Here is a 20,889-nt window from a genome sequence, read left to right as displayed (position 1 = left end):
ACCTCATCATTTATACCAACATCCACTCAACCTTCACCAAATACCACTATTCCACCAAATACTACAGAACCCACCATACTTCAAAATGTCACACCAACCAACACCACACAACCCATTACTACCCAAGAAGAACCAACCATCACATTTAACCCTTCCACTACTATACCACCATTATCCCATTTCTTTCCAGGTGTGGGTCCATCATATTCAGGTCATACCATAGGACCAAATTCAACGATTGTTCATGCTTCATCATTTCGACCATCGAACCAGTCGGGTTTCCAATACTCGACTTTTCCATTTGGGCAATCTTCGGGGATTCAAGGAGATGGGTATGATGAAGGTTATGAGCAGTTTGAAGGTTTTGATGAAGACGGGTACGGTTATGGTGGTGAAGGAGATCAAGGAGAAGTTGGGTATATGCAAGGTCAAATGCATGTAATGCCAAATGTTAGTGGGATACAACAACAACTCATACCATAAAACATTCGGCCAAGACCACAAGGGCCACAAGTGCAACGCCCTATACCTTTACAACAATTTCACCCACAAAATTTGCAACCACATCTTCAAAGACCAATTCAAAACCCACCAATGCCACAACAACAATTTCAACAACCAAATGTACCACAAGGGCATATACCAAGACCAATGGGAGTTCGTCCAAGGGGTAGGTTTGGTGTTCCAAGGAGGCATCTTAGAGAGCATGCGAGGGGTATTGAAGCACATTTTAGACCGGTAATTACTCACAATCCTTCACCGGTGGTTATCCCTCATAACAACCAAGGAAGAACATTCGAAGTAAGGACTAATTCCTTACAAAGTTTGCCGAAATATAAAGGTCTAGCAACGGAGGAACCTTATTTTCATTTGGAGGCCTATGACTCAATTTGTAACACTCTTGGGAGTCAAGGTTTTTCGGCCGATGATGTGAAATTGGTCTTATTTCAATTCTCTTTGGAAGATAAGGCAAAGAAGTGGTTCTACACTTTGCCTTCGGCATCGATTTACACTTGGGGGAAATGCAACAAACATTTGTAGATGAATTTTATACCGCCCAAAAGACTAATGATGTGAGGAAAGGGTTGAGAAGTTTCCAACAACAACAAGGCAAAATGTTTCATGAAGCCTTTGACCGCTTAAACATGATGATCAAAAATTGTCCGCATCATGGTATCGAGCTTTGGGAATTGATGAACGCCTTCCATGAAGGGTTGTGTGCCGAAGATGCACGAGATTTGATGTCCATCACAAATGGGACCTTCGGCACCAATTACGAGAATGAGGATTGGGAGTTTTTGGAACAAATGGCCATTACTTCAAAGAGGAAAGCTCAAGCATCAAGGAGAGCACGACCGGCCATTACCCGAACACAAGTGCATGCCGCCGAGGATGGTAATGTACAAACTTCTAACCAAATTTATGATGTGTGTGCTCTTTGTAATGAATTAGGTCATGCGGCCGAAAATTGCCAAGGGATGTTAGATGGGCAATATGAGGAGGTGAATGCGTTGCAAGGTCAAGGAGGGGGTGGTAGAAATTACAATAACATGAATTCTAATACTTACCACCCCGGGTTGAGGAACCACCCAAATTTTCGTTACGGGAACCCTTCGAATCAAGCAAACCCAAATTTCCAAGGTAACCAAGGTAATTATGGTTCACGCCAACCTTACAATAACCAAAGTGGATATCAAGGTGGGAACAACCAAGGATACCAAAGGCAATATCAAACGGGTCAAGAACAAGGGGGGTCTTCGGGTGGAAATGAAATGATGGAAATGTTGAAGAGCATGCAAGCAGAGATGCAAAAGAGGAACCAAATGGATGATGCTCGCATTCAAAAGGATGAGGCCCGAGACAAAGCAATCCAAACTTTGACCACCTAAATGGGTCAACTTGCAACCGAAGTGTCCGAATTGAAGAAAAACAAAGGTCAATTACCAAGCGACACTAAGGTAAACCCATCTCATGGTACTTCAAGAGGTAACAATGTTAATATTCATCATGTAAGTGTTTTGAGAAGTGGGAAAGAGTATAAAACCAATCCTTCACCGGATTTGGTTGATGGGGTGGTTGAGGATATAACGGGTCAAGATAGTGAGTAAGAAAATGAACCACCCATTGTTTCTTCTAAAAAACCCAATTTTGAAAAACCCAAAGTTACTAAAGAAAAAGAAAAAGTAAATGAGGGTGAGGGGTCAAGTGAAGTACCGTTTCCTTCGGCTTTATTAGACCCGGGTAAAAAATTTTTTTTTTCAAAACGGGGTCCTCAAAAAGAGGAAATGTGGGAGGTTTTTAAACAAGTTAAAATTAATCTTCCTTTACTTGAAGCTATCAAACAGGTACCCGCTTACGCCAAGTTTCTAAAAGAATTGTGTACTCAAAAGAGGCAACAAAAAGTGCCTAAATTGGTAGACTTGACGGAGCGGGTAAGTGCGGTATTGAAAGGAGACCTTCCTCCTAAGTTACAAGATCCGGGAACGCCCCTAATAAACATTCAAGTTGGAAATTTTCAAACCACAAGGGCGTTATTGGATCTTGGAGCCGGAGTAAGTATCCTACCGGGGGGGTTGTATGACCAATACGATTTTGGTCCATTGAAGCGGGTTGAGACAACGGTTGTACTAGCCGACTTGTCTCATAAACTTCCCCGGGGTATCGTATGGGATGTGATAGTTAAAGTTGATGAATTCTATTATCCCGTTGATTTCCTTGTGCTAGATTACTCATCCGCGGACCCAATTCAACAACAAAATGTTATTTTGGGTCGGCCATTTTTGAACCGCACATGCTATTATTGATTGTCGATATGGTACGGTCGACATGACATTCGGTAATAGAAAAATGAGATTAAATGTTTTTACTAATGGTACTAATGTGTATGGTGATGAGTGTTTCTTAGAATATTTCATAGATGGTTATGACCCGAAGGAGTTCGAAGAAGAAATTTTGGGTTCTTGTGTTTGTGATAGGTCTTTGCAGGTTCACACATGTGAATTGGAGGTGGAAGAGAAAGAGCAAGAGGCTTTTGCGGTGAAAGAAGGAAGACCGCCATGGACCCACCAAACGGACTCTTTACCGATGGGAATTGATTCGGGTACAAAGCCTTCTTTGGAATGCCCACCAAGTGTGGAGTTGAAGGAGCTACCAAAACATCTCAAGTACGCATTTTTGGGGGAGAATGACACTTTACCGGTGATCATTGCTTCTAACTTGGCGGTAGCTCAAGAGGAGGAGTTGATACGGGTGTTGAAGGATCACAAGGCGGCAATTGGATGGACGATAGCCGATTTGAAAGGTATTAGTCCATCCATTGTGAACACAACCTAAAATAGCTAAAAAAACCTAACCCCCACCCCCCCCCCCTAAAAAAAAAAACCTAAACCCCCCCCAAGCTAAATGCTAAAAAAAACCTAAAAAAACCTAACCCCACCCCCCCCCCCCAAAAAAAACCTAAACCCTCCTCCCCCACCCCCCAAAAACCTAAACCCCCCCCCCCACAAGCTAAAATGCTAAAAACTAAACCCCCAAAAAACCTTAAAAAATCTAAAAAAAATTTTTTTGAATTTTTTAATATTTTTTATGTTAAAATCGCTACTTTTAGAAGCCAATTTTTTTTTTTTTTTTGGCTTCGAAAAGTAGCGATTTTTTTATAAAAAATATTCAAATTTAAAAAAAAAATTTGTGTGATTTTTAGCTATTTTTAGGCATTTTTGGTGTGTTCACATTGGTTCTCGCGGTTCTCACAATAAGAGGTGGTTCTCGCATGATCTTCTCCCTATATATATATATATATATATATATATATATATATATATATATATATATATATATATATATATATATATATATAGGAGACGGATCCGTTAGGAACCACCCTTTATTGCGCGAACCAATGTGAACACAACCAAAAATATCTAAAAAACACATTAATTTTTTTAATATTTTTTATGAAAAATCGCTGCTTTTCGTTATTAGAAAAAGAAAATTTTTTGGCTACTAAAAGTAGCGATTTAAATAAAAAAAATATTAATTTTTTTTATTTTTTTTTTAAGATTTTAAATTATTTTTAGGTTTTTCGGTAGGTTTAGTTTTTAGCAATTAGCTTGGGTAGGGGGTGGGGGTTTAGGTTTTTGGGGTGGAGGGGAGGGGTTAACACAAACTTGTGGTGCTCAAAACTACACACACGACATTTTTTTTGAATTTTTTTTTCACAAATATGTTTATAATATACGCATCTACGTTTATGAAAAAAAAAATTTGGTCCAACTCGCCCCGGATCAAGTAGTTCTCACAGTTCTTACAACTGGATGTGGTTCTTATTTTAGCGCAATTCTATATATATATATATATATGAGAGGGGCCGTATACAAAGTTTAATGATAACTTTTAAATCTAAAAATTTTGACACATTTAGCTCATCTGGTTTGTATAGTTTACAAAGTTTAATGATAACTTTTAAATCTAAAAATTTTAATGTAACTTTTTATTGTAGTTTTTAATTTAGATGTTATTTTTAAAGTTTGTTTTACATTCTATAAAAAAATGTTTTATAAAAAAAAAAGAATAATGATTGTTTAATGATTGTGGTTTAGTTAACCCACAACTACTAGTTAATGAAAAATTTAGTTAATGGAATTGTGCTGAGTTGACGCTGATATGGCAACACTTTTTCTTAGTTATCAGAAAAATGTGTTAACTCACAACACATAGCCTAAGGTGTCTAGAAATGCTCGTACACAAATGGTCTAATCTCAATTATCCCTTGTTATATTATAACTGTACTATAAAACAATGTCCGGCCACCCTTGCCCCTTCTCGTCGGCCACCCTCCTTCCCTTGTGTTCACTAGTTTTACCTTTGTTCCTTTGTCTCTAAAATCCTATAACCGAACAACAATATTACAATCGACAACCCCTAAAACAATTCAAACCACGTATACTAGATCCTAAAATCTGTATAAAAGCTACCCTAAATTTTATGTCAATCTACGGTGATCCTTGAATTTAATATTGAACTTGCCAATTTGAGTAAGTGCCAATTTCTATACAAAATTATTTTCTCTCGTAATTTATATATTAATTTCATGATAACAATGAAAAAGAAAAACATGATCATACATAGGGGATGTCACCTTTTTAAAGGTGAAAAGGACAATTAGACCTATAGCGACCCTCCAACTAGGCCAATGGTCTTTGTGGGTCCATTCACCTCTCTCTTTCTTCCAAGGGCCAAAACAGGAAACCCGTTTGCAACTTACAACTTCCAACTCAAGTCCGAAACTATTGGCGTGAAGCCATGATTCATGAACCTTGTGTGACCACTTTTAATTTTTAGCAATGTTTAGCAACTTTTTTTTTGTAAATTGTAATACAAACCTAGGATAATACCAAAGGTCATTTTGCCTAGGGGTGTTCAAAACCGAATATCCGAAAATTCGGATATCCGAAATTTTCGGATACCAGATTTTACTATCCGAATCCGTATCCGAAATTTCGGATATCCGAATTTCGTCCGAAAATCGGATACGGATTCGGATAGTGAATCGGATATCTGAAAATCCAACTTTTTATTTAATTTTTATTTTTTTATTATTTTTTTCATATTCGGAAACGGATATTTTAGATACTTTCGGATATCCGAATATAAGTTTTCGGATATTTCGGATATTTTTCGGATATTTTCGGATAATTTTCGGATATTTCGGATATTTTCGGATACTTCGGATATTTTCGGATATTCAGATATCCGAAAAAAAATGAAACTTAAATTTTCGGATATCCGAAATATCCGAAAATTTTGAAAATCACTATCCGAATCCGAATCCGAAAAATTCGGATATCCGAATTTCGGATATCCGAAATTTCGGATATTTCGGATTCAGATATCGGATATTTCAGATCGGATTTTCGGATACAGATAGTTTTGAACACCCCTAATTTTGCCCAATGGTATCCTTATGACTTTCTTTATGGTAGGTTGTGGATTGGAGTATTGTTAGGAGCAATTTGCTTTGGGTTGAATCACAAGTTTTCCAAGTTAAGAGTTTCCTCCTAGGCGGATGGGCCGGTTCATCATGTTTTATTCTTCGGGTGGAAATATGATTCATTTATCAAGGTGACCTCAGTTGTTCTGAATCTTTGTTTGTTAACAAAATAAAAACAAACCTTGGATAATTGAGACTTTTTATTCCATTTCCTTTTACAAACACCCTAGCTTTTTCCTATATAAAATATGAGATTGGATTTGGACTCTTGTGTCATACTCTTTCACATTCTTCTATCGTAAGACTTTGTCATATAAAGTAGCGTGTGATATCATAATTTACCGAATAAAGCTATAGGGTATGTGAGTGGTGGATTGGATCATGGATTGCCATGAGGAACATGATTCTCATGGTACATCGCCTCCCTTCCCAAACCTTGGTGGTTCACATGGTTTAATTAATGGCAACCATGATCCTCTTTCAATTACTTAGAGGATTTTAATCGGTGGGTGATAATAGTGAATGGGTCATGATCCACACCATATACGATGGTGGATTAGATTGGTGGATGAGAGTGGAATGATATGACGTTGACATGGAAGAATGATAATCAATTGGATCATGACCACACCACATAACCTATTATATGATACATGTGAGACAATATAAAGTGTATAAAAGACTGAGACAATGTAAAGTGTATAAAAGACAAATAAGTAGATTAGAAATTAACTAACCAATGAGTAAAACCTATTGGCCTACAACAAGTAAATGAACTGATATGGTTTTAACTTTCATAATAAGGGTTATAACTACACCACATACCCTAAATAAATGATAATGTGAGAATATAAAGCGTATAAAAGATAAATAAGTGAATTAGAAATTATACACGTGTAACCAATGAGTAAAACGTATAGGCCTACAACAAATATATGAACTAATATATCTTTTAACTTCCATAAGACCATGTGTAGTGGTTTACTCAAATAATGCCTTCATTATGGGGCGTTTTGCGACACGTGGCAGTCTAGTCAGCATGGGGCATTATTGGGGGTTATTGCAAAAGTGTCGTAGTAGGAATATTGCCCAATAACGCCCCTTCAATGATTACCCAATTATTTAAAAAAAATAAAAATAAAATAAATAATATTTGTTGGAATGTTTTTATTGGCCAAACAAGAATGGAATTGGTTTACCCTATGCACAACTCAGCGTTATAATTAAAACGCCTAATCACTTTTTTTTCAAAAAAAATGCCAAATAACCCTATGTAATGGGGGGGGGGCGATTTTGGGCGTTATTTTTGAATTTTTTTTAAAAAAAAAAACGCCCCACTACACATGGTCTAAAGAGTAACAAAATAATGGTTGACGTAGCTCACATATTTGTAATGGAAGTTCGGTGATATCTATAAAGCATAAAATTCCTTGAAGCATGCCTCTTCACCTCATCATCATGTCAACGTTTAAGGAGAATACCCCTCCAAAAATGGCCTCCCCCACTTATTTAATTTTTTTTCTTAAAAATTCAACATGTCTTTTTAACATTCAATAAGTTATAAAATAAAATCATTAATATTAAAAAACAAACATTACATAACTAATTTAATTTTTTGCTTTGAACTGGGCTATCAAGTCGTCCATTTTCGACCCCTCCCCCTAAGCGGCTTGTTTTTTTTGCAGTCGCTACCTTTTTGGCTTTGTCACTGCCCGGTGGACGTGCCTCCTCTCGAACTACGTGCTCTTCTTCGGCAAATTCAGGCTCGTCGTTTATATTTATTTGGTATCGTGCGTCCGAGCCCCCTGCACTATAACTCCCGGTCTCCGAGGTTTTTGTTCGTTTAGCGGCTGCTACCTCGTTTGGAACTGGCGCCCACTTCTTATTGGTTCGCATAACCTCCCATGCCCGGACGTGTGAGAAAACGACCCAATGCTCATCTGTGTATCTAGACATCGCCTCTTTAAAAACATCTTCGTCACTCTGCTCACTACGACGATTAACATATAAATTATTATATATCCCGGAAAATCGGTTCACGACTGAATGCATCTTTCTCCACTTCGAAGCGACGGAATCGAGGTCCCAATAATGACCTTGTTCCATAATCATAAGGAACTTTGATAATATTTCTTTCCAAAAATCGTCGCCGGTTTGGTTGTTACCTATATTTTAGAATGTAACAAAAACTATATATTAAAAAATATATATTTTTACATACCAACAATGGGACTTTTTGACGTGCCAATCTGCGCCTTAGCTAACGCCTCCTCATCAATCTTTGACCATGGTTGTGACTTGGCTCTCAAAGGTTGATCACCAGTTAGACGCGCAACTTGCTTCCTTTTTTTCAGTTTCGAGAATTGGGGTTGCGTCTCTGGAACACATTCTTCAACTTCATCTTCTACAGGTTGTGGTTGGGGAGACGATTCTACCGGTGGTGGTGAAGGATGTGGTTGCGATTGAAATTGTGAGTTGAACAGGTTTCGCATTAGCATTTGTTCCAAGGATTGCATTTGTTGCATAAATTGCATTTGGATCATTTGAGAGAAAGCGTTGGGGGTTTGTTGGAAACCAGAGAAAAAAAATTGCGATGCCGACCAACTCAGATCCATAGTATGATAGTAGCTGGGTAGCGAGAAAACGTTTGGGTTTGGGTTTGGGTTTGGGTTTGGGTTTGGGTTCGCGTTTGGGTTCGGGTTCGGGTTCGGGTTGTTTGGATTGTATGGATCCATGGCAAAATTAATAAAAAAAGTAAAGAATTTTATAAAGTTGAGAGAGAATTTGGGTTGAAATAGTTTTAAAAATGGGGTGAAATATGTTTATTTAAAGATAAAATAATTAATTTTCTTTTATAAAAGTAGCCGTTGAAGCATTTAATAGGATTTTTTTTTTTAAAAGTAGCCATTGAACGGCATTAAAGTGATGAGGTGGATGGCCGGCTGGAACGTCTGGGACAAGACAAAGAGGACGACAACGTCCTGTAAAAAACGGTATTGGGGACCGACGACGTGGCTAGACGGGCCAGGGTCAAGGCCGTCCCTTCCACATATATGGTAGCTATAAGCTAAACATTAGTCTTTAATATTCTAAATAAATTCTACATTTCGTTGTATATTATAAAATATTTGATATTATAAAAGAAATGTTACACTTGTAACAAAAAACTTTAGTTTTATTGTCTCTTTCCTAATGTTTCAAACCGACAAACTATATTCAAAAGTTTTAGGAATAACAAAATTCTTGTTGTAGGACGGTTGTGCGTTTAGCGGCTACGAATATAGAATCGGTTGAGATGGGGGGGGGGGGGGGGCGCGGGGAATGAAGAAACTTTATAATACATGAACATCATTGAGGTGGGTTATGTAGGTGTGAGGGTAAAATCATGGTTGCAAAAGTCGCTAGGCGCTCCCTAGTCGGATTCGGGAGTACTCGGGAAGTACTCGGCCTAGGCGGAGATTACTCGGAGAGTAATTGGTCTAGGGGAACAGTACTAGGGCCTCGGCAGCCTACCTTGTAGCGAGTACTCGGGGAGTACTCGGAGCCTAAGCGGGACTTTTACAACCATGGGTAAAATACCACAACACTTATCAAGGGTTTTGAACAAAATTTGTGATAATTAAGAGCTGATATCGGTTCTTGAAGTTACTACAAATTTTCAATTCTATTTTAAGATGTAATTCTCACTTAATTCAAATAAAAACCACTAAATACACCAAAATCTATTATCTATTATATATAATAAATGAAACTAGATTTGGGCCACGTGTCAACACCAGAGAGCCCCCTTGATGCCCTTTTCCCGCCCAACAGTGTTTCCCCTTCTTTTTCTTCTACTTTTGTCTGCTTCTCAATCCAGATTTCATTTCCCTCTTCTCTCTCTTCTCTCTCTCTCTCTCTCTCTCTCTGGCGATTCAAATGGCGATTCAAAAACCAGATCTAACAATCATCAACGTTTCATCTAACAATCTTCAACGTTTCTTCTTATTTCTCTATGCATTCTCAATTGATATATCGAAATTAGGTATAGATGTGGTGCCAAAACTCGATTTCATTATTTAATTTCATTCTTGCAGGACGTTAACGACGACAGGGCATGGCTAGGGTTACATCAGAACATATTCTTCATCATCTTCATGGAGATTCAGTGCTCTAAAATGCTATGAAGGAGACTCACCTTGAAAATCTTAGATACGGTTTGTTTCGATTTGTATTTCAGTTGTTTTTAATGAATCTACTTATGTACATCATTTAAGGGTTGCCAATGGTTTTAGGGTTATTTCAGTTCTTTTTTACTTTCTTTACAATGATCTATTCTTCTTTTCAACTTACAAAGGGTGGAATCATCGAGTAGATAGATTCTAGGGTTCTTATTTGAATTGGGGTTTAAAGATTTATGTTAAAAGGGTTTTGAATGCATACCAACTGTTTGTGAAATTCTTTGTGTGAAGATTTTGCACATGTTCTTGTAGTTTAAGTTTATCCAATCCTGTAAAACAAGTTGACTAGAAATTTGTTTGGATGTTTGTATACAAGATACATGGTTTTTTGCAGGAAGTTAGTGGTAAATCTTCTATGTTAGTTAATCATTAATCATTCATATTTAATTATTAATACCAAGTGTATAAGTTCGTTTATGCTTATTTTGTATAATCCTCATGAAATTTCTCATTTTTTGCTTATATATATCTTGCTTGAAGCTTAATATTTGATTTTCTGTCATATCTACTATGAAACTTGAAGTGGTTCTCGATAGTTTGAATTCCGAAAATGTGATGACCATGGATGATGTATATGCTTATTAGTGGATTATTATCAAACTAGAGGCGCTTATATTGGCAAAAATTTAACAAGAAATGGAAATCGCTGATTTGGATTATTATCAAACTGGAGGCGCTTGCTTGAAGGATACCTGATTAGAGCTGCTCAATGGAGCAACTGGATAACCAGATGTGGTATGTGTTCTTTAGTTTAGGGTTTTTGTCTTTAAAGAAGTTTGTATCTTTAATTTGAAGTTGATTATCGTGTTTATCTTGCAACTATCATCTGGAATGAGCAAGCTGGATAACCAGTCGATCTCTACACAATTTCAACAAGGTATTGTTCGATTATTATAAGCTGCATATGTTTGTTTACCGTACGCTATTACGAGCCCTAACTTTTTTTATTGTGTTTCTGATGATTATGCCATATGTTTGTTTACTGGATCTGCGAAATGTTATTACGAGCCCGAGCTTTGATTATATTTCTGATGAATGATGATATTGAATTTTAATTTTTTGTTTTTGATCATCAGATGCAGTTAGTTTTGGTTTGTGGTAGGAGTAGGGTTGGTGTTGGTGTTGATTATTGGGGTTTTGTTTGCTGTTAGGTTGTGCAGAGAATGATAAGTGAGCTTGAATCGCAAGGGGTGCTTCCGACTAGCATTTTGAGGGTTTCATCGTTGGCTACGTGTTGCGGACCAAGGTTGCTCTCTATATGGATTAAGTTGTAAATTTAGATGCTTTTGGTTTGTGTTTAGTTGAAAAACTCTCACACTCTGACATTCATACCTATACTTAGATGGAGTGATATTATTCGACTTTCTTTACGAGTGCCGTAGAAACATAAAGACATTGCGTTTCTTGGTATCATCGAAGGTTTACTACTTAATAAAATGGTACTTGGATTATAATAATCTGTTTGGGAAATGCATGCAGATGGAGTGCAAGATTGCTCTACAAAAGGAACTAGGTCTTCCAATCTGGCCAGATTGTCTATTGGTAAACTATCTATCTCCATTGTTGACTGGACTGGACTGGACTAGACTCCCCCTTTTGTTAACTGTGTGAATCTAACAGATTGGATTTATTGGAAGACTGGACTACCAAAAGGGAATTAATATGCGGCTCCAGCCTTGCTGCAAGATGATGTTCAATTTGTAAGCATTTATCTAAAGAATGGAATGGAGTTATGACTGATGGATGAATAAAGATGGCAAATTGTGTCAGGTTATGCTTGGATCTGGAGAGAGACAATATGAAGAGTGGACGAGAGCAACTGAAGCAGGGTAACTAAATGATGGATTGTATTATGTGTTTTTGGAAATGTAGCTGGTTTATTCAAGAAAGGAGCTCTAAGATACTTATTTTGATATTGAGGTAATAAAGCAATGCGATTTGTAGATGGTTGTACTTATTATATTTTTTTACATTTTTTTTATGTAATTGTAGTGACATGCCTAACAATAATATGGTCCAACTGCAAATGGAGAACGCATAAAGAAGAAAACCACCTTAAGTGATGATGTTTTGAAAGGATTAGTGGAGTGGCTTTGTATTCAGGTGTGTTTTGTAATTGAATGTAGAAACTCTTTTATGTTGTAACTTATTCCTCAGGTTGTCCCTTTTTAATAATTTATTTAAAATATATTTGTGCCCACTTAATTTGTACCGAGAGGGTGCGCTTTGGAAGAAACACATTACGACTATTCACATGGTGTAAAATCATAGCGATGGTCATCGCTGTTCATAACAAACCCGAAGGGTTAGCTGTTAGTATGGTTCTTGCATCAAGGGGAGTTTCTCCACAAAATGCTATGTTATGGAGCGTAATTACATCTTTGCCCCAGGTATTATTTAACACTGTCAAAAGAAGCATTAACGTATTTTTAGAGTATCTTATATAGTTCATGTTTTTTTGCAGCCCATTGTAGCAGTACCCTTCTTTTATATGTGCTGATGCCTTTAACAAACTGCTGCCTTTCTGTACGGGCTTTGCAGCAGGGTGTATGATCTGGATGGTTGTTGCTGAGGTTCTCCGGATCCTTTGAAGATCGCTGATGTAATTTTCGCACTTGGATCTTTTGTGTTCGCAGCTGCACCCGATCCGTACATGCTTATATTCGGTCGTTTATTAGTCGGCTGGGTGTCGGTATAGCTTCATGACCCTTAACACTTATATCTCATGATAAAACTGATTATTATTTTTAATTTAATTAATTTATTATTGCCCATTTTAAGATTCTTAAGATTTATGAAGAAGGTTTCTTTTGATCTGTTTCTTTGTTGATGTGCAGAAAAAGCTAAGTGTCATTCTCGCCCCTTTTCTAATCGGAACACGTTATACTTCCTTTGGGCGACATTTTACAAAAGTAGATAAGCTTAAAGAGGTATGATCTTTGTGTTCCTCGTGTTAATCTACCTTAAACACATTATTCAAAAATTAATGAGTAAAATGCCATTTTTGTCCCCTTAGGTTTGGCTACTTTTGCGACTTTCGTCCAAGTGTTTGTTTTTCACATCTGGAGGAAAGTCGCAAAAGTAGCCAAACCTCAGGGGACAAAAATGACATTTTACTCAAAATTAATATTGATGAAAGTTGGATTGTTACAGTGTCATACAAGTATGAGTACTTAATAGTCACAATTGATAGTAAAAGGACTGCCATTGTAAATGATGGGTTAAACAACCTTAATTAACCATTTGAAAGTTAGTTAAGTTGTTAATCTCACTTCATTGTACTTAATCCAGCTAACAAGTTAACTAATTACGCTTTACGGTCTTGCTCATATACTTCCTCTTGGTCCTTGACTCCTTTCAGTCATTTTACTTACCTGGATCGGTGGACAAACAAGACCAGCCATTGGATGCTCATAACTAATTAAGATGGTTAAAACGACTGATAAAAACCGAAGCGACTGTTTTGTAGGAGGCGTTCTCACTATGCGATTCCAGTGTTGTTCAGGTAAAATCAACCATTACTCTTTCATGATTTTTTCATTGACTATTTATATTCAGTGTCTTGACTATTTATACATATAATACTTTTAATATGCCTTGCGATATTTAAGATATTAAAAAAAATATAAATATAATTTTAGATATATGTGTAATATTTATTTTTTTGCCTTTTATGTTACCAATATTTATAAAAATAAAAAAAAATTAACGAACCGACTCGATTTGGCTTGAGCTGGCTCAAACATTTTACGAGTTGAGCTCGAGGTCGACTTTTCAGCTCGATAAAATAAATGAGCCGAGCCTTAAGTTCGAGCTCAATCTCAAGCGGCTTGAATACAACCCTATTTTGACTAAAGTCGTTCATTATTTTGTGTGCATGCATGTGTATATATACACATAAGCTGATATGATATGGTTTTTGATTATGGCAGTTTTGAGAAGGAACTTGCGGCAGAATCTCTTAGAAGAAAAGAAAATGAAATGCAAAAAGCTCTTGATGACTTGACAAATCCAGATACTAATTCTGATATACAGGTAAATTAATATTTCGGGTACATTGTGAGTTCTCAAAAGCTAATAGTAAATGTGTTATTGACTTGATTTTATTTTAGATCCGTAGCTTTTTATTGAGTCGCGAAAGAAGAAGAGAGCACGTAGAGCTTTGGATGCTACTGTTGAAAGTGTTGTTACCTTAGGGTTCCCTAGAGAAGCAGGTACTGTAAAAGTTGGGTCTTTAACAATTTTGATAATACACATAACCTGCTAGGTTTGTTTCAATTGATAATCTTTTCATCTTTCGTGGGTGGGTTTGAAAACAGTGGTTGAACCCACTGTTGTAATCAAATTGGGCTTGGAGAAACAGTAGTTGAAACCACTGTTGGGTAATATTTTATTGGGTTTATTAGGTTAAAACAGTGTTTTATGGAGAAAACAGTGGTTGAAACCCACTGTTGGGTTAAAATCGTGGTTTGAAACCACTGTTCGGCCAAAACAGTGTTTTATGAAGAAAACAGTGGTTGAAACCACTGTTGGTTTTAACCCAACAGTGGTGTTGGAACCTTGAGGTTTATTCATAGAGAAATACTAAAGTATAGGGTTGATCTTGTAATGTTTTAACATGTTAGTTTTGAGTCACATTTGTGTAAATGGGTCTTAGTGATCTCGAGTGGGCCTAGGAATGGTTTCGACCCATTCTAGTTAGTATATAAGAAAACCCTTGTTGTGTTTAGGGGGTTGATCGCTTGGTAGAGAGTTAGAGGCCACTCGAGATCCTTGTGCATCTTGTATCAGTCATCGGTTCTAAGGTGAATGCAAGATAGTATTTTGATTTGATTATTGTGTTTATTTTACTTTATTGTTTTCTTGAATCCGCTTGTGTTTGGATTCCGCACTTACACAAGTTAACATTGATATCATTGAAAGATCCTCTCAGGTTTTACAAGTAGTATCAGAGCTTTTAGAACCTATTTCTAGGCTCGGTGTGATATCAAAGATTCAAGATTTTCGTAATTTTTGAGTTGGTGTTCTTCGTGTTCTTCGCGACAACGAAGTGTTCATCAAGTTTCTATTGAAAAATAGCCATAATTTGGTGTTTTGATTTTTTTTGGTGTTAAAGGATTAAATTTTCTTATTAACCTGATTTGGAAATATATTCTAATTTTGATAAGATTTTAAATGTTTGAATAATTTCCAACAGTTTCGGAACAAATTGTTTCTAAAAGATATTTTCAAAAGATTTTTTGGTTGACCAGATCCTGTTTCAAAAGTACATTGAGGTCTCGACTCATCTAAATACAATATCATCAACTGGTTTCGACTCCATCTCTTTCACTCCTGGCCTCGAGTCATTTTCATCAATTGGTCTCGAGTCAAGGAGGTCTCGTGACGGTCTCGACTCATCACCAAAGTCATCACCATTTCAAGTTTAAGCTTTCCGAGTCGCAACCGATAACATAGCCTTCAAGGTCTCGACTCCTCATCACCCTCACATGGTCTCGAGTGATTCTTCTCGAGTCGCAACAACTGTTTTGACTCACTGCTCACAGAAGGTGGTCGCAACAACGGTCTCGGGTTTCGACTTCACAATTTCACCGTTTCGACTCACTGTTTCGAGTTCGAGTTTTCGAGTTCCAGTTTCGAGTTATCAGCAGATTTCGACTCCGGTTTCGAGTTTATCATCATCTTCGTGAACCCGACGTGAACCTCCAACCATCTTCTCCGACCACCGGTTCGTCACTTCCATTGTTCATCTACGTCCATCATCGTCCGACCAACCTGCTACTGCCATCATCGTGATTCTCACCTCCGATCACCATTAATCACCATAGCACACTACCGCTTCACTGTCGTTATATCTTGCTAGCTTGATCGTCGACGCCGCTCATCTCTCCGATCATCATCACCTCCAACGTCCGATCACCTTCATCATTTATTTCGAGTCACCGTAGTCTCCGGTCATCGTTCCGACATTATCCGACCCCATCATCTTCTTTCGTTATCATCTCATACCTGCAATACGACACCCAACCATCTCAGAACAGTTCACCTTCATCGTCTTGATCGTCTGTAGATTGTGGCGGCTGATATTTTGGAAATTAGGGTTTGTGGGTTTATTTTAGGAAGAAGAAGGCATAATATAATAATTATAATCATTTGGTTATCATTACATAATCATTAGTTATAATATATTAATATATTAATAATAATAATAACTATTAGTATAGTTTTCTGATTTGAAAAAAAAACACATGATAAAACAGATTATATGCAGACCTAGACACAGTCAGGATATCTTAAAGGATGACATTAGTATACTCACCTGCTACGATGAATCGTTGTGCTTACCTTGATCGCGGGGGTATGCCTTGGAATGGGACACACGGGTATAATAGTATAATATTACCTTAAGCATATCACGAAGTTGAAAAATTGAAGGTTGAGCGTTAAAGTTTAAGTGGACAAACATATTGGCAATCGCAAAGACCAGTTTGATTAGACTCGTACTGAAAATTGTTCCTTAGTCTGCCCGAGAACGAATTTTGATCCCATTGCAATTGTAATTGTATATTATGGTAGTTGTTTATATTTTGAGTTTTTTATTTGTTTTAGTTCTTAAAATTAAAAAAAATAGAAAAATTCAAAAATACAAAAATAGCGTCTTGTTTTTCTATAAAACCAAAAATCCAAAAATAGAGTTTTTAATTGTTTTTCTTAAAATTAAAAATTATAACCGTTCTTGAAGATTTGACTGATCATCAAAAGTTAAAAGAATTTAAATTGTGAAATTTGATGTACCTAGTGTCCATACGGTACTCTCCCTGTTGCATGAGAAATGTTTGCTTATGAGTATGTGAGCATGTGCAGAACTTGATTTCAATCAAGAACAGGGGTTGATGAAGACTGAGATGCTGTTAGTTGCTAAAGAAGCCTAAAGCATCACAACAACAAGATGTACCTGAGTCAGAAGAACCGGATACGAGACGCCGTCTGACAATGAAAGTGCATTTGAAGAAGTACCATGAACCTGCTTGAAAGACAAAGATTGAAGAAGAAAAGAGCTGTTGAGAATCCTCCTCTCACATTCTTTTTGACAAGATTTTCAAGCAAATGCTGATCGTGATCTTGATATGAAGCTAACCACAAAATCTGAAGAAAGAGACCCAGTGCTGAGAGTTCAGAAGTCAAGAACTTCCACAACATCTGCAACATAGCAACGACCATAGACTCTGTTGAAGACGTTGCTGAATTCATGCTATGAAGAGGTTGGGTCAGGTGTTAGGCCCTAAAGTGTGAGACTAATGCATCAAATTAATAGAACGAGCTATGGTTCCGAACTGGGTCTTACCGAGTTAGTTTATATTAGGTTTTGGACCTTTACAGGTCACTTGGGCCAAGCTTTAGGCCATGTGGGCCAAGCAGGCCCAAGGGAGCCCATGTAGGGAAGTGGGCTTGAGTTAGTATAAAAACAAGTTTCTAACTTGTTTTTAGGTTTGAACTTCTTGGAACCTCCATTGTTACACAAATTCTAGAGAGTTAGAGAGGGAGGCGATTTTGATTGTGAACTTGTACCAGACGGTTTTGCTAGTTGATAGTAATAGAATCATGTGCAAGTTTGAAAGGTGATTCGGTTTGTTATTTGTTTTTCATATTTTTCGATTGATCTTGAATCATCTTGTGTTTGGTTTCCGCACTTTCACAAGATTAGGTTTGATATCATTGAAAGATCCGTTCTACGGGAGTTACAAGTGGTATCAGAGCCAAGAAACCAAGTCTTGGTTCGGTTTTGATATCATTGGATTCAAGAAGGCATTAATTGTTACTGATCTTGTTTGCTAGTGTTTTACAGAATTTCAGTATTATTATTGTGTTCGGATTCAACTGTTCTTCGCAAATATTGTTTAAAGTTGCTGATTTTGGATTGTGATTCGTTGTCTAAGGTGTTTGCTAAATCAACGGAAGTTTGTTGAGGATAAAAGATTCAAAGATCTCATATCTTTGAATTTTTGGAAGCTGCTAAAAATCAGGAATCACAGTTACGTTTATCTCACAAGTTTGTTTTGCAGGATCTCGACTCACATTCAGCTTAGTCTCGACTCAAGATCATCAGTCTCGATTGCTTAATTCTTCTGTCTCGAGTGGAAATAACGTTCTGGTCTCGACTCGCAACTGCTGTGGTCTCGAGTTGGGCATCTTTAACTCGAAACCATTTGTCTCGACTGGCTTCAAGTTTTGGTTGTTCCTGATCTCGACTCACAACACTGGTCTCGACTTAGGATTTGGTTGACTCGCAACAACTGTCTCGACATACTTACTGATTCAGTCTCGACTCCTGTCTCGACTCGCAACGACATTTGCAACGTTATTCTGATTGTGAACTTTGGACTCTTGGACTCTTGAACTTAAATAATTAATTAATCAGTAAATTAATTAAGTAACTGAGTAACAATGACTTCAAGTAATCAAAGTGTTGACCTGGCAGCTATGACTAAGCATCAAGAATTGGATTCCATCATTGGAACTACCACTCGTGTTCCCCGGATGTTAGATGGAAATGAATTCCCTGAGTGGAAGTGGCGTTTCGAAAAACATGTTAAGGTCAAAGATGCAAAAATCTGGCGAAGTATTCTAAGAGGCCCAAGAGAAATTATGATGGATAGTCCTACTGATGCTGGTGTGAAAGTGAAAAAGCCTGTTGATCGGTACACTGAAGAAGATTTTAAAATTGTTGAGGAAGATGATATGGCATTTTCTTACCTGACCATGGCATTGGGACCAGACATTGCTATTGGTTTTCGCACTTGCAAATCTGCTAAGGAATTGTGGGAATCATTAATAGATGTCTATGAAGGCAATGAAGATATGAAAGAGAGTCGTAGAAATCTGCTGAGTCAAAGTTTCAACAATTTTTGTAGGATCGTTTGGCGACCCGAACGAGTCGTTCAGAGGTGTTTTCGTCAATTACAGGTGCGGAAAACAAGTAAATGACGTAGGAATAGCTTGACATACACTTTAAACTACTTTTCTATTGATTTGACGATGAATACAACCTGTTTTCGATCCGGCAGCACTTCGGTACGAAAATCAGGAACCGTTACAAATGAATCCGCTCATAAGGTATTTATAGGACATTGGGACCGCTTATTGGACAGGCCCAATAAGCGGCCCAGACAGTCACTCGAGCGGTCCAACTATCTTGTCATAAGAGCGGCCCAGAACATGACCATTCGAGCGGTCCATATATCTAAACGACTAATGAGCGGCCCAACTATCTTAAACATATACAATCTCACTATTTTCTATATTTCAAGCTAAGATCTATCATTCTATGACTCTGACTCGATACAAGACGTAATCAGCAGATGTAATGCACCAACAGACTCCCCCTCAGATGTTGATGGAGTCGACTATCGAGTCACACCATGCTGTATCTTCACATCTTCAGTCTTGATCAGTCTTTGAGCTTCTCTCTCTCTATCAACAGACTCCCCCTCTCGATTTGCTGGCATTCCTTTGATCTTCAGCAACATCTTCAGGTTCTTTGCCTGGCTAACCTGCATAAACTCTACCTTAAAGTAAATTTCTTTTTGCAAGTTAATTTCAACAACTATGCACCAACATTTGACTCCCCTCAAAAACAATCTATGATGAACCACTTGAAGAAGGCTAGATTTAACGAAAACAGTTAGATTTACACAAACACTCCCCCTCAAATTCTGTTCATCATGTTTAGCACTCGGAATTTTGAAAATCAGTTTTCCAATATCAGTTGTCGAAAATCTTTTTGACTTTTTCAAAAATTATGCTAAAACACACACAAAATCTTTTTGGATTTTTCAATGTAAAGAAATGAAATGCACACAATGAAATATTTACAAACAATATTTTTTGTTTGCTCGTGCAAGAGGATCATATCAGTTTTGAGACATATCACCAACACCATTAAGCTTGATTTCATTTTAAGCTTTAAACAATTTACCTAGATTGTCAGTATGTTTGTCCTCTTAAATTCTCAACACAAATTTCAATTGATTCGAGATACGATATTAATGTTTTAGAGACTTAAACTTAATTGTGTATCACTCCACTTGAATATACTCCCGTATCCAGATCCCAAATATTCAGTCTTACAGGTGAGTATACCACAACTGATATCTGTAAAGGGGTTAGCTACGAAAACCATGAGAGCTCAGGTCAGAACTTCCGTTCAGCAGAGAGATGACGGCTCGACTTTTGGTGGGTCCCCTTTAGAGGATCTTTTTGCATTTCAACAGCAGCGACTATCAATTTTATTGTTTCATCAGCATGCTGAGGGCGAAGCTTATGTTTCAAAGCTTTTAGCAGAAAGTATTATCTAGGGGTGAGCAAGTTTAGGTCCGGACCGAAAATAACCGAGAACCGAACCGAAAAATACCCAACCCGACCCGAACCTAAGTACCTAGGTATTTAGATCGGTTCCAATTTTTCATATAAAATAGGGTCGGGTCGGGTCGGTTCTCGGTTCTTTTCATGGTGAAACCCGACTTTGACCTATGGACCGGAACCGACCCTATATTTAGGGTAGTGAATCGGTTCTATATTTTATGTTTGATCGGTTCTCGGGTCGGGTCGGGTCGGGTAATGGTCGGGTAGGGTCGGTATTTCCTTTTGCTCACCCCTAGTATTATCCGGGGACTAGGTCAG

At 37.4% G+C, this 20,889-nt stretch overlaps 1 protein-coding gene and 1 long non-coding RNA gene across 2 annotated transcripts; one reads left to right on the top strand and one right to left on the bottom strand.

Annotated features, from left to right (window-relative positions):
* Window positions 1-6,487: 6,487 nt before the first annotated feature.
* LOC110933449 (glutathione S-transferase T3-like) lies at window positions 6,488-8,481 on the bottom strand. The gene is made up of 3 exons (XM_022176670.1): window positions 8,211-8,481; window positions 7,682-8,154; window positions 6,488-6,628 (listed from the first exon to the last, which is right to left on the bottom strand). Exons 1-3 carry the CDS (start codon window positions 8,479-8,481, stop codon window positions 6,488-6,490), a joined length of 885 nt encoding a protein of 294 aa, XP_022032362.1.
* Window positions 8,482-9,863: 1,382 nt separating this feature from the next.
* On the top strand, window positions 9,864-14,633 carry LOC110936502. Its single transcript, XR_002590068.2, has 12 exons — window positions 9,864-10,944; window positions 11,050-11,086; window positions 11,361-11,455; window positions 11,689-11,751; window positions 11,830-11,909; window positions 11,980-12,129; window positions 12,202-12,599; window positions 12,674-12,901; window positions 13,047-13,139; window positions 13,571-13,714; window positions 14,142-14,244; window positions 14,330-14,633. It is a non-coding gene; the product is annotated as an uncharacterized LOC110936502 (long non-coding RNA).
* The last annotated feature ends 6,256 nt before the right edge of the window (window positions 14,634-20,889 follow it).

The sequence above is a fragment of the Helianthus annuus genome, chromosome 4 (assembly GCF_002127325.2).
Source record: "Helianthus annuus cultivar XRQ/B chromosome 4, HanXRQr2.0-SUNRISE, whole genome shotgun sequence".
Taxonomy (NCBI): domain Eukaryota; kingdom Viridiplantae; phylum Streptophyta; class Magnoliopsida; order Asterales; family Asteraceae; genus Helianthus; species Helianthus annuus.
This window is presented reverse-complemented; position numbering and strand designations above follow the sequence as displayed.

What these genes read in the sequence shown, in the direction of transcription:
- LOC110933449 (XM_022176670.1), bottom strand. Translation starts at nt 8,481, where the DNA reads ATGCGAAACCTGTTCAACTCACAATTTCAATCGCAACCACATCCTTCA. An exon ending in GTCAAAAAGTCCCATTGTTG is followed by an intron (nt 8,155 to 8,210) that starts GTATGTAAAAAT and finishes TCTAAAATATAG; the next exon opens with GTAACAACCAAACCGGCGAC. An exon ending in GCAGTGACAAAGCCAAAAAG is followed by an intron (nt 6,629 to 7,681) that starts GTAGCGACTGCA and finishes ATCATATAATAG; the next exon opens with GTTATGTGGTGTGGTCATGA.